Here is a 22,081-nt window from a genome sequence, read left to right as displayed (position 1 = left end):
CCAGTTTAGCCATTGTTACAATATTGGTACATTGCTCAGTTAATGATAGCATTCTGCTGAAGAAAAATCTCGTCACTCACAGAGAAAGTACTCCCCCCCGCCCCCCCCCCCCCAGTGCCAGGGAAATTATGGCAGGTGGGGGCTTTTTTCGTTTTAAAGTTTCTGCGGGCCTGGAAGCTCTCCAAACACTGCTATCGGCCCTCGGCTCCACTTACAGAGTTCTCCATCCTGCCATTTTAATAACTGGCTTGTAATCCACTACAAGGTAACTGTCCTTGAAAACAACTGGTGCGCATTTACTCACATGGGTGGGCATTTTAGCGAATGGGGTTCCAACCCATTTAAAGATGGCCTCCCTATTGTGTGCATGTATGGGCATATGCATGCACAGGTGGCTGCCCTTAATAAGAGCTTCAATCCCTTTTATTCATGGGTTTCCATGCATAGAGCGGCATCTTTGAATGATTTTGCTAAGCTTTCTATAAATATCCATATACTTCTTCGTTTGCCCTCAAGTGCGCACACAGGTTACCATTTTATCAAATGTTTTATGATAATGATTTACAAAAATGTTTAAAAAACAATCACTGGCAAAGCCAATAGGCGGGCAGCCAATGCCAGACCTACTTCCCTTGCTAATGTTGGTTTTCCTTTGAGAGGACGCATGAGAAGCATGAGGGAGGATGGGAAGAAGCACCTGGTTATTCAGGTGTTAGCCACAGTGGAAGAGGGAAGCACCCATAGTGCATCTGTTACTATCACAGGTTTAGAAGCTACACTGATGAAAGCTTCAATGTTTTTTGGGGCACACGAATATCTATGCGAAAGCTATTGGCTTTCTCAATGTCTTTTAGCCATGTTGTACAGCAGCACGGCTGCTGTGCAGCATGGCTGAAATTTAGAAAACAGAGCTATGATGCAGCCTGCGCTGGCCGTGTCATACTGCTTTTTTTTCTGACAGGAGGGGTGGGTGAAGGAACACAACTTGGGAGAGACAGGCAAGCAATACAACACGGGTGGGGGTGGGTTAAGCAACACAAAGCAGGAGGGGCAGGCAAGCAACACAATGTGGGAGGGGGCGGGGGAACACAGAAAGCAACACAATGCGGAGGACAGGGCAAGTAACAAGTGGGTAGGGACTGGGGAAAGCAACAAAATGTAGGAGGGTGGGGGATGGGGCAAGCAACAATGCAGGATGGAATGGGCCCAATACAGACGGCGGGAGGAGGACAAGCAACATGAGGGACAGCAGGAGGAGGGCGGGAGCGGACAAGGAAAAGGAAGAGGATGGACAGAAAGAGGGGAGCAGAGGAAGCAAGCAATACAACAGACAGCAGGAGTCGCAAGTAACATGAAGGGCAGCAGGAGGACAGTAGTAGGGGCAAGGGAGGGAGGAGGGCGAGAGCGGATAAGCACCACACACTCTTACGGAGTATTTCCAGAATAAGACATGCATTGGCAAAGCTAATAGATCTTGCCTATCCAAGAGTTATTGCTTTGCCAATATGTTTTAGCCATATTATACAGCAGCATGGCTAAAAGTAAAGTTTTTAAAAAAGCGATAAGACATGGCCAGCACTGAATGGAATGGGAAATCAAGGATGGGAGTAGAGGTGACACAAAGTTCTTGGAGGCATTTCATTTATTTTTTCTGGTGGGTGAACAGAAGTAAAAAAAAGAAATTTAAAAAAATGGGTAAGCTGATAGATAAATAAGATTACAGTGGTGATGGTGGTTGTTAAATTTGCAGAGACTCTGTTATTTGTTGAGACCTATATATTTTGCGCTGTCCTTGTCAAATACATTACTGCAAATGGCTACGGTAAAGTGTGCCCAGTATAACGAGATTACATAAACACCATGCTGCTTTGCTCATTTCAGCTTCTCTACCTGGTGTATATAATTAGTTAGGATTTTTCTCAAGGGACATGGCAATTACCCATTTTGGTAGGCAACTTTAATTGTACAGGGCACACTACTATTTATTCAAATATTTTGCGTTTTTATAACCAATCGACCATCGGTGTGGTGTATGTTTGAACAGGGAGATTGACAGTATTAGAAGCATGTACAGACAAAATATGTAACACACTAATTCTTCCTTCGCCTATTGTTCTTTGCAAGCCAGCATTTCTTTTCTTTGGTCACATTATAAATATTGTTCAGTTAATGTCCAGAGACTATTGACTTTGTCACGTATGTCACCTACAGATTAGCAATGTTACGGAAAGGCTGCATTCTGTGACTTGTAGTTTCGCTTTAAAAATTGTATTTGGGCTTAAAATCCGTAACACCCATAATGTTGAGAAAAAATGCTTTTAGATTTGCTTTAGTTACATGAATTTGCATCTTTTGAAGCACCGTAAACATTTACATTTCAATGTGGATTACAATGGCCCTAAATGCCTGTTATTTACTGTGGATAGGTTTTGTTCGGTTATGTGTGGTGTAGGGCAGCTAAGCTCTGCCAAATGCAGCATCATGGAGGACGAATTTGATTTAAGATACTAGGGGCCACATGTGCGACCGTTTTTTGCGGTCGCAGAGGGGCATTTTGCCCTTCTGTGACCGCAAAAAAACAGTAGCACAATGTATCAACCCTATTTTGCGAGTTGCTAATGTAATGAGACACGCAAAATAGGGGTAGCGACTCGCTATTGGGAAGGGGCGTTCCAAGGGCGTCCCTTCCTAATAGTGACAATGAACCCTAGGTAAGTATGATTTGCGACCGCATTTGTGGTCGCAAAACACTCGCAGTTTACCACCCTCGTCAAGAGGGTGGTAAACCATTCGCACACTGGAAGGGATCACTGGGGGGCCCCTTCCCCTAAGTGATTGGGTGCGCAAATATTTTTTAAGAGCAGGCTGTGGTCCCAGGGACCTCTACCTGTCCTTAAAAAAATGTTTCATTTCTTTTTTATTTTTAAATGCATCCGGGCTGCATTTTTTTTTTTTAACTGCTTTATTGACAAAGCAGTCCCAGACATGGTGGTCTGCTAACCCCAGCAGGTCAGCAAACCTGGGAGTGCCAGCCATTCCCAATGGGGTCGCAAATTGCGGCAGCCTCATTAATATGCATGATGCAATCCCATTGGGAATCGCAAACAGTGTCTCTGACACTGTTGTACATTGATTTTTGCGACTCGCAATTTAATGCAATTTGCGAGTCACAAACAGCAATGGTTGTACATCTGGCCCCAAATTTAATATCCGCAACTCTATGTAATCAAGAAAAATAAACCTTGAATTCTCTCCTTTTATCCTGTAGGGGTAACCGGCCTCTTCCATTATATCCACTGTCCATTCACATCAACCGTCTCGTGACATTAATGTAGCGCTATGACTTACGGTAAAGTGACGTCACCTGCAATAGTGGGGAATGGATGACGAGGAAAGCTCTGTGGCTCTAGTAATCAGAGTTGTGAAAAATATGAAAATGCTCAAAACCAGTATAAAGTACAACAAAATGAAGCGCAGAAAACCAGGCAAAATAAAATTGAAAACTCTGCATTCTCTTGTCAGTGATTTACACATGCTTACATCCACTTCAAAGTTGTTTCGTTTTCAGAGACTCTGCCCTAAAAATGAGTTTGGCTACACAAGGAGTGGAATAGGAGCACATTTAGCTGGACTTTATGTTAGGATACCCATTGCGGTCTCTGGTACAGGGACAAGGGGGCGGCCAATCAAGCAAATGGGAACAGACCTTGCTGCGATCTAGGTTAGGAAAGCCGATGTGGTCTCAGTGATAGGCAAGCAAGGATGGAGGAAGGGGCTGGGGGTATGTGGGTAAGCAAGAACAGGGTAGGGGGTGGGGGAAGGGAGAGTACATGTAGAAATGGTGGATGGAAGGGGAAAGCAGTAACACGTTACATAACAGTACCTCAACCAAGGACAGAAACACTCACCAAGAGAAATCAATCTGCGGTTCGTCTATGCACCAGAGAAGAACCAGGAAGTGACAACTAGCATGTGCTGGTCAATTAGTGGACGAGAGTCAAACACAAGAAGAGGAAGTCAAGCCAGCACAAACTGACCAAAGAGGAACAAGCAAATGAGAGCGAGGAAGTGGTGAGCAATGTGTGAGCCCCCTCAAAGTAAACCAAAGGTCTGCTATGTGCTGTCTCAGGTGGGACCTAAAAATTGCCTTTATACAAACTACGCCTGCACAACGGAGAATGCGAAAAACAGAGGTCGCAGTGAGTTCCTCCCTTCTAAAAGAAAGAAAAGGAATATGGAGAAAATTACAATAACCACACACCCCTTTGAAAAACATAAGTAACGACTATTAAAACAATCAATAATTCTGTAAATATTGCAGGATCAACACTACCCCAAAAGTCTGCAATACAATGATAAGAATAACACTATAATTCGTCTGCAGGTAGATTATGAATATCAATATGCAGTACTTTGAAATGTCCAACCCAGTACTTCTCTTCACAACTGCAGTACTAGAAATGGAGAGAAAGCCATGTCTTTCTGCATGATTGCAATGCCTGAAATTAGACATTATAGTACTGCCCTACAAGACTGCAAAAGCTGAAATAGAGAAGCACCCGTACTTATCTGCAAAACAGCACTGTTTTGTGGGAGTACTATGCAGGACTGACATTTTTTAAATTACTGAGTACAAGTAAAATGTCAATGGCAGCTGTAACATAATACTGCAGGACTGCAAGTTTTGAATTAGGACAGTGACAGCACTGCTACTTCTGCACTACTTGAGTTCGTTGACTGAGGTAATTCTGATGCTTATCTTCCGAGCTTCAGTGGCTTGAATCACATATTTACACAAATTGTGTGGGGCTCTTAATATTGTTTATGGAACTACACAAGAAGTATGCACGTGCCGTAACATTTTGTGTCTACAAGTTAACCTTGAATTAGTGAGAGGGGGGAGACAAAAGAGAAGGGAAGAAAGTAGCTTGCACTGTTGCCAGGTGTTGAACCTTTCCTGGGTTTGATGTTGCCCTATATCCTGTGCAAGAGAAACCTGCCCTACTATTGGTTGCACTGTACGTTTTCCTTGCATCAGAGGGTTTGCACTGATGTTGTTTATATTATCACGACCTTTGTGTTAGTGAAGTTTGCACATCTGCTTCGTGTGCTGATGGTTTCAAAACACCATGTTAAAGAGGAAGAATATACGTTCAATTCCACTGGTGTGCCGGTTTTATCAAGTCATACTTTTTGCCATACAAGGGAAACGTCAGCTTGAGCTGTCTTTTCAGAACTCTTGAAACGTATACGTAGCAATAAATATTGTAACAGTACAAACACAAGGGGGCTCCGGGTCATTATATATGGGGTAAAATAAATTTTTAGATGTGCTGCCAGATCTCATGAAATTAATATAACAGTACATAAAATAATGATACAGAGACTTAAATATAGAGACTTTGAGACATCCTCTTTCCGCCACTGATCTTTTCCAGTTTAATTCATATTCTGGTTCAGTCCACAGTGATTTGATATCTCTAAAGTGCGCGAATGCCCATGGGTGTCTTGGTGCTAGATATTTGTGTATTCATGAGCATACATAGGGCGATTACTTGGTCACCCCTTTCAGACATAGACTTGATGTCAGTGATATTCACGTCGTTGGGCCATGGGCACAACAGTAATTGGGTATTTGGAGAGGTCATGGATTGTGAGTGACGGCATATCACCCGTTCTTATTTTAGGTCTCGCCTACCAGACAGCTTCTGTAGGCAAAAGCTTCTTGTGGACAATATCAAAAAAGTACAGCGGACATTACTGCTTTCCACAAGCTGTATTTTTTTCACATTCATTTTCATGCTTCTTATTCAATGGCTTTTCTTCGTCGTCATGTGCTTGTCCCTCCTTGGAGCATAGCCTATTTACAAGCCGTTTCAGTGGCTGACTTTTACCCTTCCACTTGATTTAGTGCATATGCACAAAGGTTTACTTTACGATTACTCCTATCCGTATTTAGGTCTACTTTTACTCACTCCTACATATTCTTACTGTCCACTTACTCCTATATTTATTCTTATTCTGCACGTTTATTCCTACTCTTACATTTATTACTCCTATTGAAGTCCTACTCACTCTTACTCCTACACTAATCTCCATTTACACATACATTCTACTCGTACTACAGCCAACTCTCACTCCTACATATGCATCCTGTAACTTCTGATCTTACTTCTAAACACTCCTATGAATGCATACGTATTCCTATTTACATTAATCCACCAATCTCCATATGTCCATCATCCACCCTTACCAAGGCATGTATCCATCCAGCAACAATCAAGCATTCATCTATTACCCAAACTTGTCCCAGCCAGCTATACAAACACACCCTTCCATCTTCGGACTCATCCATTATCATGTGGACGCACAGGCAATCAACTATACCTCTGTACAACCACTCTACTATTAATCTATCTATGCTTCCAATCAACTGTATTTGTACAGAGAAGGAAGCTTGTGGGGAAAGTCTGTACTATTGAGTCCCTCTGCTATACATCTAAGTTATGTTTCAAAAAGGATTGTGTATACCACAGAGAAGTGCATTAAACCTTCTCAATAGAGTAAAAGTATGCGCTAACCCCATATCAATTAAATCTTTGGCCAACATTTTTTATTTGATTGGGTATGTAGCTTAATTTAGCCCAGAAGTGTAACAGAGCATTCACGTAGCACAAGGTTACATGGTGGGGTGTTCCAGTGACATGAGTATTAGAAGTATAGCAAACCTGGGGGGAGCTTGCCTGGCTCCAAGATGGCTGCAAGCTTGAGTCGCTCCACCGATACCGGCCAGCTATTCTCCAGTATCCACATTAAATACCTGCATCCTCGCCACAAAATCAAGGCACTGAGAGGCGTGACGAAGCAGAGGCTTTGGGGCCGGTTGCAAGGTCCCGCGGTTCCCCAAAATAGCTGCAGGCCGCATGGAGGCCTCCGCGCTGCGTGCTCGGCATCACTGGCCAGGTGACTGTGGTGAGCGGCCTGTCAGTGCACTGTGTCCTGGACATCGCCGTGTGTAGGGGGCTGCTCACCTGCTTGGTCCTGCAGCGGCTGCACGCAAATGGATAGCTCCGAAAGTGCCTTTTGGAACATTGCTGGCCTCCGGGCAGCTCCGGGGGATTACGCCGCCTGTCCTGGGCCTGGGTGACTGCTGAAGGAGCAAACACGACTTGGCACTCGAGCGCTGAGTGCGCAACGGGGTGCTGCCCTTCCACGATGCTGCCACAGCGATACAGGTCAGAGCGGTTTTGGCCCCCAGTTAGCCCTTAACAGCTGCAGTCGTTCCTGAGGCCATGGGCACATCCCTCCTCACTGCAGGCTGAAGCGGGGGCCTAATGAAATTGCTTGCTCCCAGTGGGACACAGTGAACTTGCTCATATACTTGGAACAGTATAGCGGCCTAATATTGGGTCTGAAGGAAGGCCCCTACACCGATCACTGCGCCCTATAGCGAGGTGTGCACCTGTCACAACTTACCTGCTTGGTGCCATATGTTGCAGTCCTCAGTTGGGGATTGCCATACCAACTTGTCTACCGCCATCTTGGGAGTCAAATCCTGCATAAACAGTGACAAAATCACAATAGAATCAACACAGAAATTAAAAAAAGAGAGGGAGGAGTGAGTCAGCTCGCATTTAGCCTAATAGAAGATCATGGGGGTGCCTCTGCATTATTGCCGTGCCAGCACTACTAGCAACTGGCGACGAGGAAACATTATGAGGAAATCCGAAAAGTCGCAAACCAAATTACAGTTCGAGACAAGGAAGTCACAGAGGCAAAACGACCAGGAGAAAAATGCCTCTAAGTCGGGCTCGGAGGCTGGCGACCCTCCCCAGGACTCCGACCTAAAGCAAATAATGGCCGCCATGCAGCATAGTCTGAATAAGATAGACAGTAAAATGGATGCATTAACCTTTCAGGTGGACCGGATGTCCGAAAGGCTAGACAAACATGCGAAGCGCCTCGACACTGTTGAAAAACGAGTCTCTGATGCAGAAGACACCCTAAACTGCACATCTCGTTCGCATACCACCATCGAGAAACAATTACAGATTGTCCAGGACAAGGCGGAGGACTTGGAAGCCCGCTCGCGGCGGAATAACCTTCGGATTGTAGGCATTACGGAGTCCACAAACATCTCCAACATGGAGAGCTTTGTAGAGCAGCTACTTAACACATTGCGGGGAAGAGACTGTTTCTCTGCCAACTTCATGGTCGAGAGGGCACACCGAATGCTGGCTCGCAGACCAGTCCTTGAGGCGCCACCGCGCCTGACTATAACCAGGCTTCTCAACTACAGAGATCGAGGAAGCGCTCGGCGCAAAGCCAGAGAATTGCAGGATCTTCAATAGGAGGGGATGACAAGTGTCCCTCTATTCAGATTTTACACAGCACGTGCAATATGCAAAGCATCTCTTTGTGCCAGTCAAGGGGAAACTTTGTGCGCTGCAATTGGACTACAATATCCAACCAAGTTACGAGTTACAGCTGACAGAAAGTCACACATCTTTACAGACCCGTCTCAAGTAATGCAATTAATTAAACATAGAGACACCTGCTGCTCCAAGAACAGCCTTTAGTCAGGCAGTGAGGACGAGACCTCACATGGAAAAGTATAAGGCATCAACGCACTCAGTAGGGTTTGGGATCTCCACGACTTAGATCCCCATGGCAGTCCTGTGGGCCCACCTGCTGCTTTGACGGATCACTCTACTTGGCTGGGGTTGCAGACCAGTTGACAAGACCACCGCTGGTCCCTTACCAACACCTGACTCGATCTGCTTGGACAATGCGTTCCACGCAAAACAATGCATGGTAATTTGCAAGTTATACAGCGCTTTGTACTTTTCCCTTGACATTCACTGCAACAGACCTCCTTGCTATAGATGTTTCTTGGAGAGCGATATGTGCAAGAGGTTGCATCTAAAGTTATGTTTGGCGAGGATACCTATTACAAGTTTTGCTATTCTTATTACAAGAGTCGCTATGCCGGTTGGCTCAAGTGGGGAATTAAGTCGGTTGACATCTGCCCCACAGTGTGCTCCACACGGGGAGCATTGTTGGGTCGCATTTGGTTTAGGTATAGCTCGTAACTTGTTAACCAAAGTACAAGAGCACTCAGGGGGAGGGAAAGGGTGGTTTTCGACTAAGCACAGTTGGGGTTTGCATAGCGTGGGTGGGGGTGGGAGGTTGCTTGTTTGGCGAGACATGCATGATAATTGGAGGCTATGTAATTTTGTTTACACGTTGGGCGAGATCACTATTGGCGGATGCCTCAGCTGGATACCGTTGCGAGCACGGAGTAGCTAGCAGCTTTTTCAGCAATGGGTAGGACAGTACGTGTTTTTAACATTGAATGTAGGGGGATTAAATGATCGCAGAAAGGACAGGAGGGTTGTAGCGTATCTAAAGAGGCATTCGATTGATGTGGCCCAATTACAAGAAACTCACCTGCCAACCGAGAGTAATATATTGTCACAAAAGCTTTTTAGGGAGGGGTCAGTGCAGCGGGGTTTACGTCTCACGCTAGACGTGTACTAGTCTGGGTGAACCCAAGGTCAGGAATACTAACGCATGTAATGGAGACAGACCCAAATGGCAGATATGTTACTGTACGTTGCCAGAAAGATGGGTTAACTGTTAGGCTAGTGAATGTATATGGACCCAACTACGATGACCTGCACTTCTATCATAGACTCAGAGTCAATCTGACGCACAACAGGGATACTCCACTAATACTGGGTGGGGATTTCAACTGTGTCCTAGACCCACTTCGAGATCGCTCCAATGGACCCGCCCGCCGTCGCTCTGCTGCCGCCAGGGCCATCCTAGACCTCATGAATGGCTTAGATCTGGTGGATGTTTGGAGGCAGCATTTCTCGGAGGTTGCAGGTTTCACACACTGCTCCGCTCCCCACGACATACACACTCGAATTGACAATTGGCTTGTGACCAAAAGCCTGTTCCCACAGGTCGGGCGTGCGATCTCCACCCTTGTACTTACTCAGACCACGCTCCTGTACAATTGGACTTGAAATGCCCCATTAAACAGGCCCCGGCATTTCTATGGAGGCTTCCCCCTTACTCACTAATGGACCCTGTATTTACTGCAGAAATCACAGAGGCAATAGAGGTTTTCTTCGGGAAAAAACATAGGGTCTGTAGACAGTTTCGCCACCATTTGGGAGGCATTTACAGTTTATATTTGAGGGATGGTTATTTCTAAACATGCAGGAGAGCTTTGGTCACTAAGGGACCGATTATCTAAATTGGAGAAAGTGATCTCAGCCCTTGAGCAGGCTTTCCAAATGACAGGCGATGTAAACGTTTTGGGTGATATAAAAGTAGCACTTGAGGACTTCCAAGATACGGCAGACAGGGAAGGCAGACAGGGAAGTCAAACACCTTGGGAAATATGCCACGGCTAGGGTCTATGGGGAGGGGGAACGACCAGGTGCCACCTTAGCAGCCTTATTACGTCCCAAGCGGGAAGTAGACACTATCACAGAAATTCTAAATGAAAATGGCCTCCCTCTACATGAAAGACAAGGCATTTCAAATTAATTCCATAGGTACTATTCCCAGCTCTACACCTCCCAGTCCCCCCAGAAGACAACAATATCCAAGATTTTTTGGAGCACATCCAGATGACATGGCTAACAAATACTCACAGAGAACACCTTATGGCCCCACTCACTCCGGGCGAGGTTAAAGCAACGATTAGGCCTATGCGTGCTGGTAATGCCCCAGCAATGGATGGGCTTACAGTCTTATTCTACAGAGCCTTTAAGGACCAACTAGTCCCTCATCTAATGTCATTGCACGAAAGCATGGCTCAGGCCGGAAAAATGCCCCCTCTCGATGAGAGAGGCCTTGATAATCATGCTGTTGAAGCCAGGGGAGCTGCCTGAGACATGTTCCTCTTACAGACCCCTATCATTATTCAACGTTGACGCCAAGATATATGCCAAAATACTAGCCACTCGTTTAGCCCCGCTGGTACCACCTGTGGTCCACCCGGGGCAAGCAGGATTTGTACCTGGTCGCAACCTCACCTTATATTAACGAACAATATTTGGTGCCATTCAAAGACTAGACCCGGAAGCAGTCTTTATGGACGCTGAGAAGGCGTTCGACCTATATCAAACTGGTTACAAGTAGGCCTGGGCTAAATTTCCGTTCCGCTCGTGGAAATTGCGATAATTTGCCATTTTCGCGTTCCGCGGAGAGCGCGAAAAAATGTCAAAATTTCCGCATTCCGTAGCTTAGCAATAATTTGTTTCTTGCTCGCGCTGTAAAATAATACATTCTCGCGCGCGATCGCCTTACCTCAATCCCCGCGTTTGCCGACAAGTTTTCCCGATCCGGTCGCGTTCTCCACGAGATGTTGGATTGTTAGTAGCCATTTGCGCTGTCTCGCAACAGTTCGCACCCGCAGTAATTTCATTGGTCGCGCGATCACGTCTTTCTTCTCGCGATCATGCACCGCGAGAAGAGTGAAAACAAGATGGTCGCGCCCGCGAGCAACCGCATGGGTAAGTTGGCGAGCCGCGACCACGCAGAAAATACCGCGAACGGGCGGGAAAAAAACTTCCGAATCTTCGCGATATTTCCACGTGTTTGCGGAGATTTTTAACATTTTCGCGATAATTTGCGAAAGTCACTTTCGCAAATTCTGCCCACCCCTAGTTACAAGACTGTACACCCTGCCTACGGCTAGGATACGACTGGGAAGGGTGGTCACTGCCACTATAACTATCTCTAGAGGGACTCGCCTGTGTAACTAACTGCATATGTTTATTATAAGAAACATCTAAAATACCACCAGGTAAAGCTTAAAAAAGCTATAGGAAGAATGCACAAATGACTCTCAGCCGCTGGTTACTGTGGTCCACATTCCATTGCATTGTATTCAGCTTGTCTGTGCCAATTCAGACAGGGCACTGAGTGAACATATTAATCAAATGTAGTTGAACTGAGTTTGATTGAATATGAAAAAAAAAATAGGAGGCCAAAATTGAGTGAAAGATACAGCTAGTCTAGATAAAATATTTTTGTAATCTAAGCGGCAAAGCTCTTGGCTCACCACAGTATTATAATTGTACAAAGACTTCGACATTCTGGTCCCGCTTGAAGTTTCCAAGCAAAAAAGCAGATGGGCTGACTGAAGGATCACCTGCTACAGTTGTAGAAATCGTATGCAACCCTCCACAGGACAAGAAGGAACGTGACAAATTCAAAAAGAACTATTGATGGACAGTTCGGGCTGGACTGTTCCCATCGGGCACAGGGTCAAGACTGATTTGCATATGGCTGGGTCCAAACTGGAATGGCATGGTGAGCAAAAAAATGATGGATTTAGGCCAAGATCTCTGTACTAGGGTGAATGTATGACATTGTTCTGCATTCTGTCCATCAATAGTTCTTTTTTGCATTTGTCACCCCGAGTAGGACGGGTATGCTCAGACGTGAGTCCCGTGCTCTCCATACCACTGGAATCAAGCTATCCTGGCTGAAGAGGGGTGAAACCCCAAAACTGGTCCTAGGATGCTGATTTCCAGTCCAGGGAGGACCTGGCCTGGCAGTTCGGGCTGGACTGTTCCCATTGGGCACAGGGTCAAGACTGATTTGCATGTGGCTGGGTCCAAACTGGAATGGCGAGGTGAGCAAAAAAACGATGGATTTAGGCCCAGATCTCTGTACTGGGGTGAATGTATGACATTGTTCTACGTTCTGTCCATCAATAGTTCTTTTGCAATGGGCAAAGGCACTACACCCGGGGTTGGCAGAGAGCCATCAAGCCCGATAAGCGCTGTGCCCCTGGTATACAAGAGGGCGGGTGAGGAGTCTTACACAGCAAAGAACTACCTCCTCTTATAATACACTCACTGTGCGCCATTATCCATGCATTGACAAGCCGATTCCAGAGCTCTAGTCCGATACTAAAAAATAACACTGCATTGAGACCTATGTGCATTATATATTGAGACTTTCATTGTTTTATTAAAAGGCAAGGATAATAATTTAAATTTGCGAAGAATGTTGCCACCAGCCAGATACCGGATTCATTATAACACCACCAAAGACACAGGGCAACCCAAATGCATAAAATAAAATCCCCTGGATGATGGAAACAATCATGTTTAGACTGCAATATTCGGACTTGAATGTGACCCTGAAGCTATATGTTTGTTCACTTTCCACCGCCTACAGCAGATCTGTCCGTCCCACCTGCCATTAAATAGTTCCCATCCACCTCAGAGCCCGCCGTCCACTCCTCTCCTGGGCGCTGGGGCAGCTGAATGTCAAACTGGTGCAGCGCACATTCACAATTTACATTGTGGACTAATCTACTATTTCTAATTGCACCCCACATATTCAGTGCACAATAGACGTGAATGACGTCCCAATTGTAGATGGGTTACAACACCCAAGTTTAAAAAAAAAAAGTTTATGAAAATAAAACGCTGTCTGTGAGAAGTTGGCCTGATATATGATGTCACTAGTTCTAGTGTACACCTTGTATCAGTCCAAACAACCCTTATGGTGATTGGTTGTAAAGTCAACCTTATAGACCAGCTATCCTAGTGGTAGCATGGACAAGAGCAGTCTTAGGCTAAACTCTGAATGGCATGTGAAGCCAGCTGTTATACCATTTGTAATCCCTTGAATACCAATTGAAAGGACACCACAACATATATATATAAAAATAGAATGTATTTATTCTAGTCAAACCCTCAGCACTCTTTATGAGATTCGAGGTAAGTACAACACAGTCTTATTTAAGCATACATTAAGTCACACAGGTAAGTAATACAGTTAGGCCCTAGGGGCCATGCAAACCATATACTAAGTAAGTGGTATAAGAACCACTGTCGCGAACACAGGATAGGCCTAGGCCTAGGGAATCGCTGGGGCTACACTATACTACCAAAGGTTAGCAAGTGGGAGGCCCACGGGATTCAGGTGCAGAGTGGAAACACTCACGCGTAAAAGTCGATAGAAATAGTAGTTATTTGAATTAAACAGTTTTAGGACACTTCTGGAATAGCTAGAAAGTCGAGACTCGGAAACTAGACCCTAGGATAGTCAATACCCTTGTGAGCACCAGAGTACTCAAGTTACCTAGCCCACGGGCTGCGGGTGCATAGGTGTGAACTTGCGTCGGGTTTCGTCGTTGACTCCTATGGATGCCTGAAGGAAAGTTGCTGACAGGCAGTCAGTGAAGAGTGTCCGGTGGATCCCAAGGATGGGATCAAGAAGGAAGGATACCTGCAAGCAAAAGGGACAGAGTCTAGGTCACCAGCCAGGAGCCGTGAAGAAACCAGGAAGGAACCAGGCGATGTCGTGAAGATGCAGGTGAAGAGGTGAAGCTTGTCGCAGCAGCCACGGGTACCAGGAGGTGTCGAGGACGACCAGGACCAGGAGGTGAGCTGTCCCACGGAGGCTCTTGCTGTCGGCGGCGTCGATGTCGAGTCAGGACCCAACAAGCCTTGGCAAGTGGAACCCACGCAGGATGGAGGACTTGCTTCTGGTGCAGACCAGGAAGGTCCGGGGTGCTTCTCTTTCACAGAGGAGCGGGTGCCAGTCTGGAGGAGCCGGACCAGCAAGATGAAACAAAAGGTTCGTCGTCGCAGAGGCTACTAGCCAACGGGTCAGCAACTGGACAACACGTCGAGCAACTCAGGTGCAGAAGGGCCCCACGCAGAACACGTGAAGTGTGGGGAGCTGATCTTCTTTGCAGATGGTGCTCGGGATTGGAGCTTCTCAATTCCCCAAGCACAGCCTCGAGGAAGCCTCAGAAGTCGCGCTAGTCAGTTACTAGCCACTCTTCCCAAGTCGCTGGTCCCACGTCGCCTCCATGGGTCTCAGCTTCGCTGCAGATGTGGATCTGGGTCAGAGGTGTCTGGAAGTCTCGCGCTGGTCAGTCTCTGCAGTCGTCCCTCGTAGGATCAGTCGCAAAGCAAGCAAGGGTCGCTGGATGGTGCCTGGTTGCCCAGGGTGGTCACTCCTTGGCCACAAGGGAGATTTCTTCAGTCTTCTTCCTGAGGTCGAATGTCTAAGGTCCAGAGTTTCTGTTCAAGTTGCAGATTCAGGTTAATCTAATTTGCAGGGCTCAGCTACCTACTGATCTACTGGGCTAGTGGGCTGGGCTACCTGCAAGGTCCCTCCTATGGGTGGGACCAGGAAGGAGAGTGGCTACACCCCCTTTCCTTTGTCCAGTTTTCGCGCCAGAGCTGGGGCTGGTGTGCCCCAGCACCGGTTTGAACTGGACTATGCATGGAGCACCTTGTGTGCCCCAGGCATGTCTCATTCCTTTCAGCCCTCCCTGCCCCAATACACTAAAGTAGGAAACCTAATGCCCAGGCCTCCCTGGCTGGGAGGGCTCCCAGCTGCAGGAGGTCAGACTCGTGTCTGTGGCAGCAGCATCCATTTTGTGATGCTGAGGCTTTGGTCAGAGTTAAACAGCAAAGTAGGATTTTAACATGTCTCTCCCTCTAGAAGGGGGGAATAATATCCTCATCACCAGAAATGGTATGAGGGTATTATTCCAAAGTGTTAGACACCTTACACAACATGTTTTGATAAAGCCAACCCATAGTTACCATAACCGTTTAAGATTATAAGGCACTTTAAGAGTATATGGTAGGCGATATCATAGAACAGCTATAAGGACATGGTTCCGAAAGCTCTAGACAGGCTCAGCTCATGCTAGAGCACCATCTCACATGTTACCAAGCACTCTGCCTCCAGGATTGTTAAGGCCTGCCATAGGAGTGGCTCACAGGTACACATGTGTCTATTTTAAGGGTAGATGCAAGTATACTATATCTAAGCAAGGGGTGATTACACGACCTTGCCCCAGCTGAGTGATCAGCCAGTTGTGTCTGATTGGAAGGCCAGGCCAGGGGTGGCATAATACATGCTGCAGCCCCTGGGAGGCCTAGGGTACACCTATGCCCTGGGTACCTAGGGTACACTGTACAGGGTCCAATAAGGTGATCCTTACCAATTGGGTATGTACCTAGGGTACATGGAGTCCATTTTAAAGAGAGAGCAGACAGCCTGAGACCCTGAATGGCAGGATCTCAGGCCAACTAAGTCGAAAAACCAGCTAGACACTAGGCAAAAAGTTGGGGGGTAACCATAGTCAGATATCCACCTTCCTACACTGTCTGTCTGGGTGAGTACGGCGGCTGTCACAGCAAAGCAGCGAAAGGGAGCATAAGACGGTGCTAGCAACCCCCCATCAGAGAGTGGATTGCACAACATAAAGCAGGTTTTCTCTGCTTTTAAGTTGCAAGTGAACAATTACACTGCAAATAACAAGATGTGAGGGGCAGGAGGTGGTGTTGGGGAATGGCACAGGGAGATTAAGTGAACTGGGAGCAGCGCTGTGCGCCAGCGAGGAGAGAGCAGAAAGAAAAAGTAGTGCATTGAAACTAAAACATATTGTCGATAGTGAAAGGGTCATGTTGAAGGGGCAATCTGCAGGACGGAACAAAACAGCCAAAAGGTGGGACAAACGTATACTAGTCACCAGTGAAACCGAAGGGATTTGAAAAGGCAGATAAAAGATCCAATGGAAAGCGGTGGGGGTGTTCAAAGCCCATAGAAGTGAATACCACGTCTCAAAGACAGGGCATGAACACTGCCTGACCTAAACAGGGCAGTTTTCTTGACCTGAAACTTCTATTAGCTAAGCATGGGATCATGCGTGCCTGGAAGTCAAGGGCCCCCCTCGGCCACTTGCCTGGACCTGATCAGTGGGGGCGACACTGGAGGGAACGGCCCTGCAGTCAGAAGAACTGTGGGGTATCTGGAAGTACCCAATCTCGCAACAATAAGATGCTCTACTCGAGGCCTTCAAATCTAGGACAACTGCCTCCGACACCCCCTAGCCCACCCCCCTTGGAACTCGCCCCCGCTTAGTTCAGAACCCGCTTCCCCGAACAGCACTCTTGAACTGTTTACCGCCGCAGATGCCTCGCCTAGTACATCACCCGCCAGTCCACTGCTATAAGCCTGACCCACTGCCTCCCCCTGATTCTGTCGCTTACCTGCATTATAGGTGCTCTATTAGTATAATCTCTTCTCCTACGACGACAGATGCCCATGTGTGTGTCATGTGGGACCAGCCGCCCTTGTGTGTTAGTCGTTTGCTTTTTTGTTGTTCAGACCCAACGTACCTTTCTCTCCTCTTCCATAACAATGCACATGCATTTACCTGTGCTGCTTAGGTTTCCTCTGGTCATGAAGCATATCGTGAATCCTGTACATTGTTATATCACTGCTATTTCTGAGACAAACTCATGATTTGTACTGTTGCACTGTCGACTATGTCTTAGAAAACTCAATAAAAACAAATATAATTTTTTTTAAAAGGGGGGGAGGACTGACTAGATGAACAGGTATCGTCCTGGTTTTTGCTTATGTGCAGTGCTTCATTGTTCTGGTTGCCGGGTGGCAGTGTTTAACCAACATAACCAGTATTTTAAAGTCAACCCCAGAAAAAACGGTGAAATCACCAAAAGCCTGTATTTTTTCGCATTTATAAATATACTTACAACAGTAAATAAAGGAGTTACGGACTTAAATGCATTTTAGAGCGTTCTGAACTAATAGGAAATCATTATTAAACAAATTAATCGCAATTTTAAGGAAGTTTCTGTACACTCTTATTTATTCAGGACCCAACGCCAGGTGCTTTCATAATCTCAATAAAGCCGGAACAAATAGGAGTTTCTTTGATAAGGAAAACAGTCTGGACTGAGAGGCTACTAAGGCGACCGAGATAAGAGTCTTTTACTGAGGTGCAGATCAAAAAGCGGACATAGCCATGCACTTGGGGGTGCTCTGAACAATCCCATACACTCACTTACCGGGGGCACATCCTGAGCAGCTGTACAGCTGAAGGCGAGGAGAACAAGTGCACACGGCAATAGAAGCTTCATCCCTACAAGCACAGCAAAGCGCTTGGACAGTCAGTGCATAGGAAAGTAACACCGAAACAACCCAGAAAGCTCATGTGACTCACGACTCGCCCCGGAGAGATCACTTGACAGCGCCACTGAAAACACACCAGTGGAGACAGTGTTAAAACACCGACACTGAAAACGGACTACATGCAAGTACAGACAGGCAGAGCCTCTACGCTACGGTATACAAAGAGGCCATGTTGGAAGGCGTATGTTTTATCCTCTATTTACTAAAATGCATCGAGAAAGTATATTTCCAGTAACTAGTCTCAAAATATGGAGTAACGTAAATCTTCGTTTCAGTTTTTTTATATGGCTGTAGTGAGCCACCCACTCACTATACCCGCGCCTCAAACTTTAAATACCCCCGGCCATCGTAATGCAGGCGGTGGATCCGCCCACTATCGTAATGACCCCCCTCCCCCCAGTGTGAATGGATTGGAAAAGTTTTTCGTTTTGTTCTGTTAAAATTAACCTAAACCAAACGTTCGACGAAACGCTTTCCATAATAGAGTCAGCACTTTAATGATTTAAATGTAGCAGTTATTCTTGGAAGTAGTATTCTAGGCGAGACAAAACATGAATGCACATACTTAAAAAACTTTGGGTTTCCTTTCAGAGTTTCAAAACATATTTTCACTTCATATAGTTTCTAATGCTGCGTTTAATGGGAACCAGAACCACCCCCAAGGAGTGTGACATCTCAAGTTGTGCTTATAAGTTGTGTCCATAATGATCATCTTTGATGGGACTCTTAAGCAGAGAAATGCAGAGAACTGCACAAATATTTATGTGTTGGTTCACATTAGTAATGCGTGAATTCTGTTAGTTTTCATGTTAACAATATACTGCTTCCTGGTTAAAATTACAAGTAAAAGCATCCTATAGTTACGTGTTCAGTTTAATTGGTTTAATTGTTTTTTCTTAAACATGTAACAGGTACAAAAGAACTATATTGGAAAAGAGAGGTTGCACCGGGTGAAGTGCCGTTTAACAATAACACTGAAATGGCGCAGCTATAGGCATACAACCATATACTATACAATATAACACACTGGTGCAGATTCCGATCCTTTAAAACCCGGGTACGAATGGTCTTACGGAGCGTATTCTCCGTACGACTCGTACCCGGGAAATCCACTGAACAAACCAGCAAGTACAATTTGTACAGAAATACCATTTCCGTACGATTCGTACAAAACACCGTACGGCTAAAAAATACCTACTATTCTGATCCTGGACAGCGCGTAAGCGACGTCCGTACGGAGTCAGGCAGCGTTTTATGGACCAGCAAGTACGATTCGTACCTACGTCATTCCGCACAGCTATTTTTTTACGGCAGCTAAAAAAAGCCGGAAACCTGAGTCCGCCGCGAATAAGGAGCACCGGTACGCGACGGACAGACATGGACCCCATCCCACGTGTCATCCCGGCCCTCCTAGCCTACGACCTGGTGCACCGAACCCGACGCACATGCCGCAGAAGGTGAAAACAACACCCATGGGTCAAGGGGGGGTGAGGGGCATGAAACATACACCCTACCCAAATTAAACATACAATATGGAGGACATACATTACCTGCAGGGTCTGGTCACTTCGGGGAGCGTGTCCACCAATCCCTGCGTACCGCAACAACGGAAGTGGACGTGTACGCGTACCCCAACGGCACCACTACAATGGTGGTACGGACCGTACCCACGCTCTGAGGGCGTGTGTACGGTCCGTACCACGCGTACCCCTACGTCACCACTACAATGGTGGTACGGACCGTACCCACGCTCTGAGGGCGTGGGTACGGTCCGTACCACGCGTACCCCTACGTCACCACTACAATGGTGGTACGGATCGTACCCACGTTCTGAGGGCGTGTGTACAGTCCGTACCACGCGTACCCCTATGTCACCACTACAATGGTGGTACGGACCGTACCCACACATTCATAGCGTGGGTACGGTCCGTACTACCATAGTAGTGGTGACGTAGGGGTAAGCTTGGTACCGTACACACGCCCTCAGAGCGTGGGTACGGTCCGTACCAACATTGTAGTGGTGACGTAGGGGTATGCGTGGTACGGACCGTACACACCCTATGAATGGGGGGGTACGGTCCGTATCACCCGCACCCCTACGGCACCAGTACATTTTGGATACAAGGCGTACAAACGCCACAAATGTTGGCTTACGGCCTGGTGCAGCATATTACCAGTATATTGGGGGGGGTGTATGTCCAGGACAGCAGTGTACTGCACCAAGGGGGCGGGTGGGTGGCTGCATAGGATTCCCAGCAGTGGACAGACATGTGAGGGGTGGGTGCAGAGGAATACCAGCAGTGGACAGAGACATGGGGGTGGGTGCATATCACTACCAGCAGTGGACAGAGACATGGGGGTGCGTGCCTATCACTCCCAGCAGTGGACAGACACATGGTGGTGGGTGCAGAGGAATACCAGCAGTGGACAGAGATATGGGGGTGGGTGCATATCACTACCAGCAGTGGACAGAGACATGGGGGTGGGTGCCTATCACTCCCAGCAGTGGACAGAGATATGGGGGTGGGTGCATATCACTACCAGCAGTGGATAGAGACATGCCTATCACTCCCAGCAGTGGACAGAGACATGGGGGTGGGTGCCTATCACTCCCAGCAGTGGACAGACACATGGTGGTGGGTGCAGAGGAATACCAGCAGTGGACAGAGATATGTGGGTGGGTGCATATCACTACCAGCAGTGGACAGAGACATGGGGGTGGGTGCCTATCACTCCCAGCAGTGGTCAGAGATATGGGGGTGGGTGCATATCCCTACCAGCAGTGGACAGATACATGGGGGTGGGTGCCTATCACTCCCAGCAGTAGACAGAGACATGGGGGTGGGTGCCTATCACTCCCAGCAGTGGACAGAGACATGGGGTGGGTGCCTATCACTCCCAGCAGTGGACAGAGACATGGGGTGGGTGCCTATCACTCCCAGCAGTGGACAGACACATGGTGGTGGGTGCAGAGGAATTGTCTTATGATATCTCGAAAACGAGTGGGGGTCCAAGGGATAAAGTTTACAGACTCTAATAGTTGTGAAATCCCCAAATCAACATTATAATATACTTAAACAACTATGAGTCTCATACAATTGAAGACCTTGACACAAGAATAAAGGTGATGCTGAAAAATAGTGAAGCTGCGAATTAAAGTATGCATATGTGTGTGTATGCATAGGTGTAAAATTCCCATCATCAACCTCAGGAGGTTAGCTTCATCATCTGGGAATGAAGGACTTAATAGAGTACCATCTTCTACTTGGCAATTTGTAGATCTTGGTCTCTTATGTGTCCCAAACCAGTAGCTGGTATATTGTTGTTGTTGGATGATGGAAAAGTGTGATGGTTGCAGTGCTCGTGAAACGTGATAGTGTATAGGTGCTGGATAAAAATTGTCTAACAAGGCACTAAACACATTTTATTAGATCGCTACCTTGTTGGCAAAATATAAAAACAGTGCTATAACAGTTTCAAAGATATAATAACTGTGATGGAAAAAAAGAGGTCTACATGTTTCTGCTCTCGGGTGAAATTCACCCAAGCATTCGTCAGGACCAATTTAGCTACTGCAAAAATGAATTAATGCTCAAATGAGCAGTGAAGTGATGAATACAACCTGGACCCAATCGAAGGGCCTAGAAGCTCTGTGGGAAGTAATTTTACTTCGCTGACCCAATATGTGATGGGTGTGCACCTCACCTCACCTGGCTACTGCTCAGGTTTGGGGAGGCCCCGCTTTATCCGTCGGTACCTCAGAACGGAGCGTTCTGAGGTACCGACGGATAGAGCGGGGCCTCCCCAAACCTGAGCAGTAGCCAGGTGAGGTGAGGTGCACACCCATCACATATTGGGTCAGCGAAGTAAAATTACTTCCCACAGAGCTTCTAGGCCCTTCGATTGGGTCCAGGTTGTATTCATCACTTCACTGCTCATTTGAGCATTAATTCATTTTTGCAGTAGCTAAATTGGTCCTGACGAATGCTTGGGTGAATTTCACCCGAGAGCAGAAACATGTAGACCTCTTTTTTTCCATCACAGTTATTATATCTTTGAAACTGTTATAGCACTG

At 46.7% G+C, this 22,081-nt stretch overlaps 1 protein-coding gene across 1 annotated transcript in view; it reads right to left on the bottom strand.

The window, feature by feature from the left end:
* Nucleotides 1-18,261, bottom strand: part of ASAH1 (N-acylsphingosine amidohydrolase 1) — a 195,080-nt gene extending 176,819 nt beyond the window's left edge. The window contains exon 1 of the mRNA XM_085641989.1: nucleotides 17,883-18,261. Coding sequence (XP_085498115.1) covers nucleotides 17,883-17,954 — 72 coding nt within the window. The 5' untranslated portion in view covers nucleotides 17,955-18,261. The remainder of the gene's footprint in view (nucleotides 1-17,882) is intronic.
* Nucleotides 18,262-22,081: the final 3,820 nt, after the last annotated feature.

The sequence above is a fragment of the Triturus cristatus genome, chromosome 2_2 (genome assembly GCF_964204655.1).
Source record: "Triturus cristatus chromosome 2_2, aTriCri1.1, whole genome shotgun sequence".
NCBI lineage: Eukaryota > Metazoa > Chordata > Amphibia > Caudata > Salamandridae > Triturus > Triturus cristatus.
This window is presented reverse-complemented; position numbering and strand designations above follow the sequence as displayed.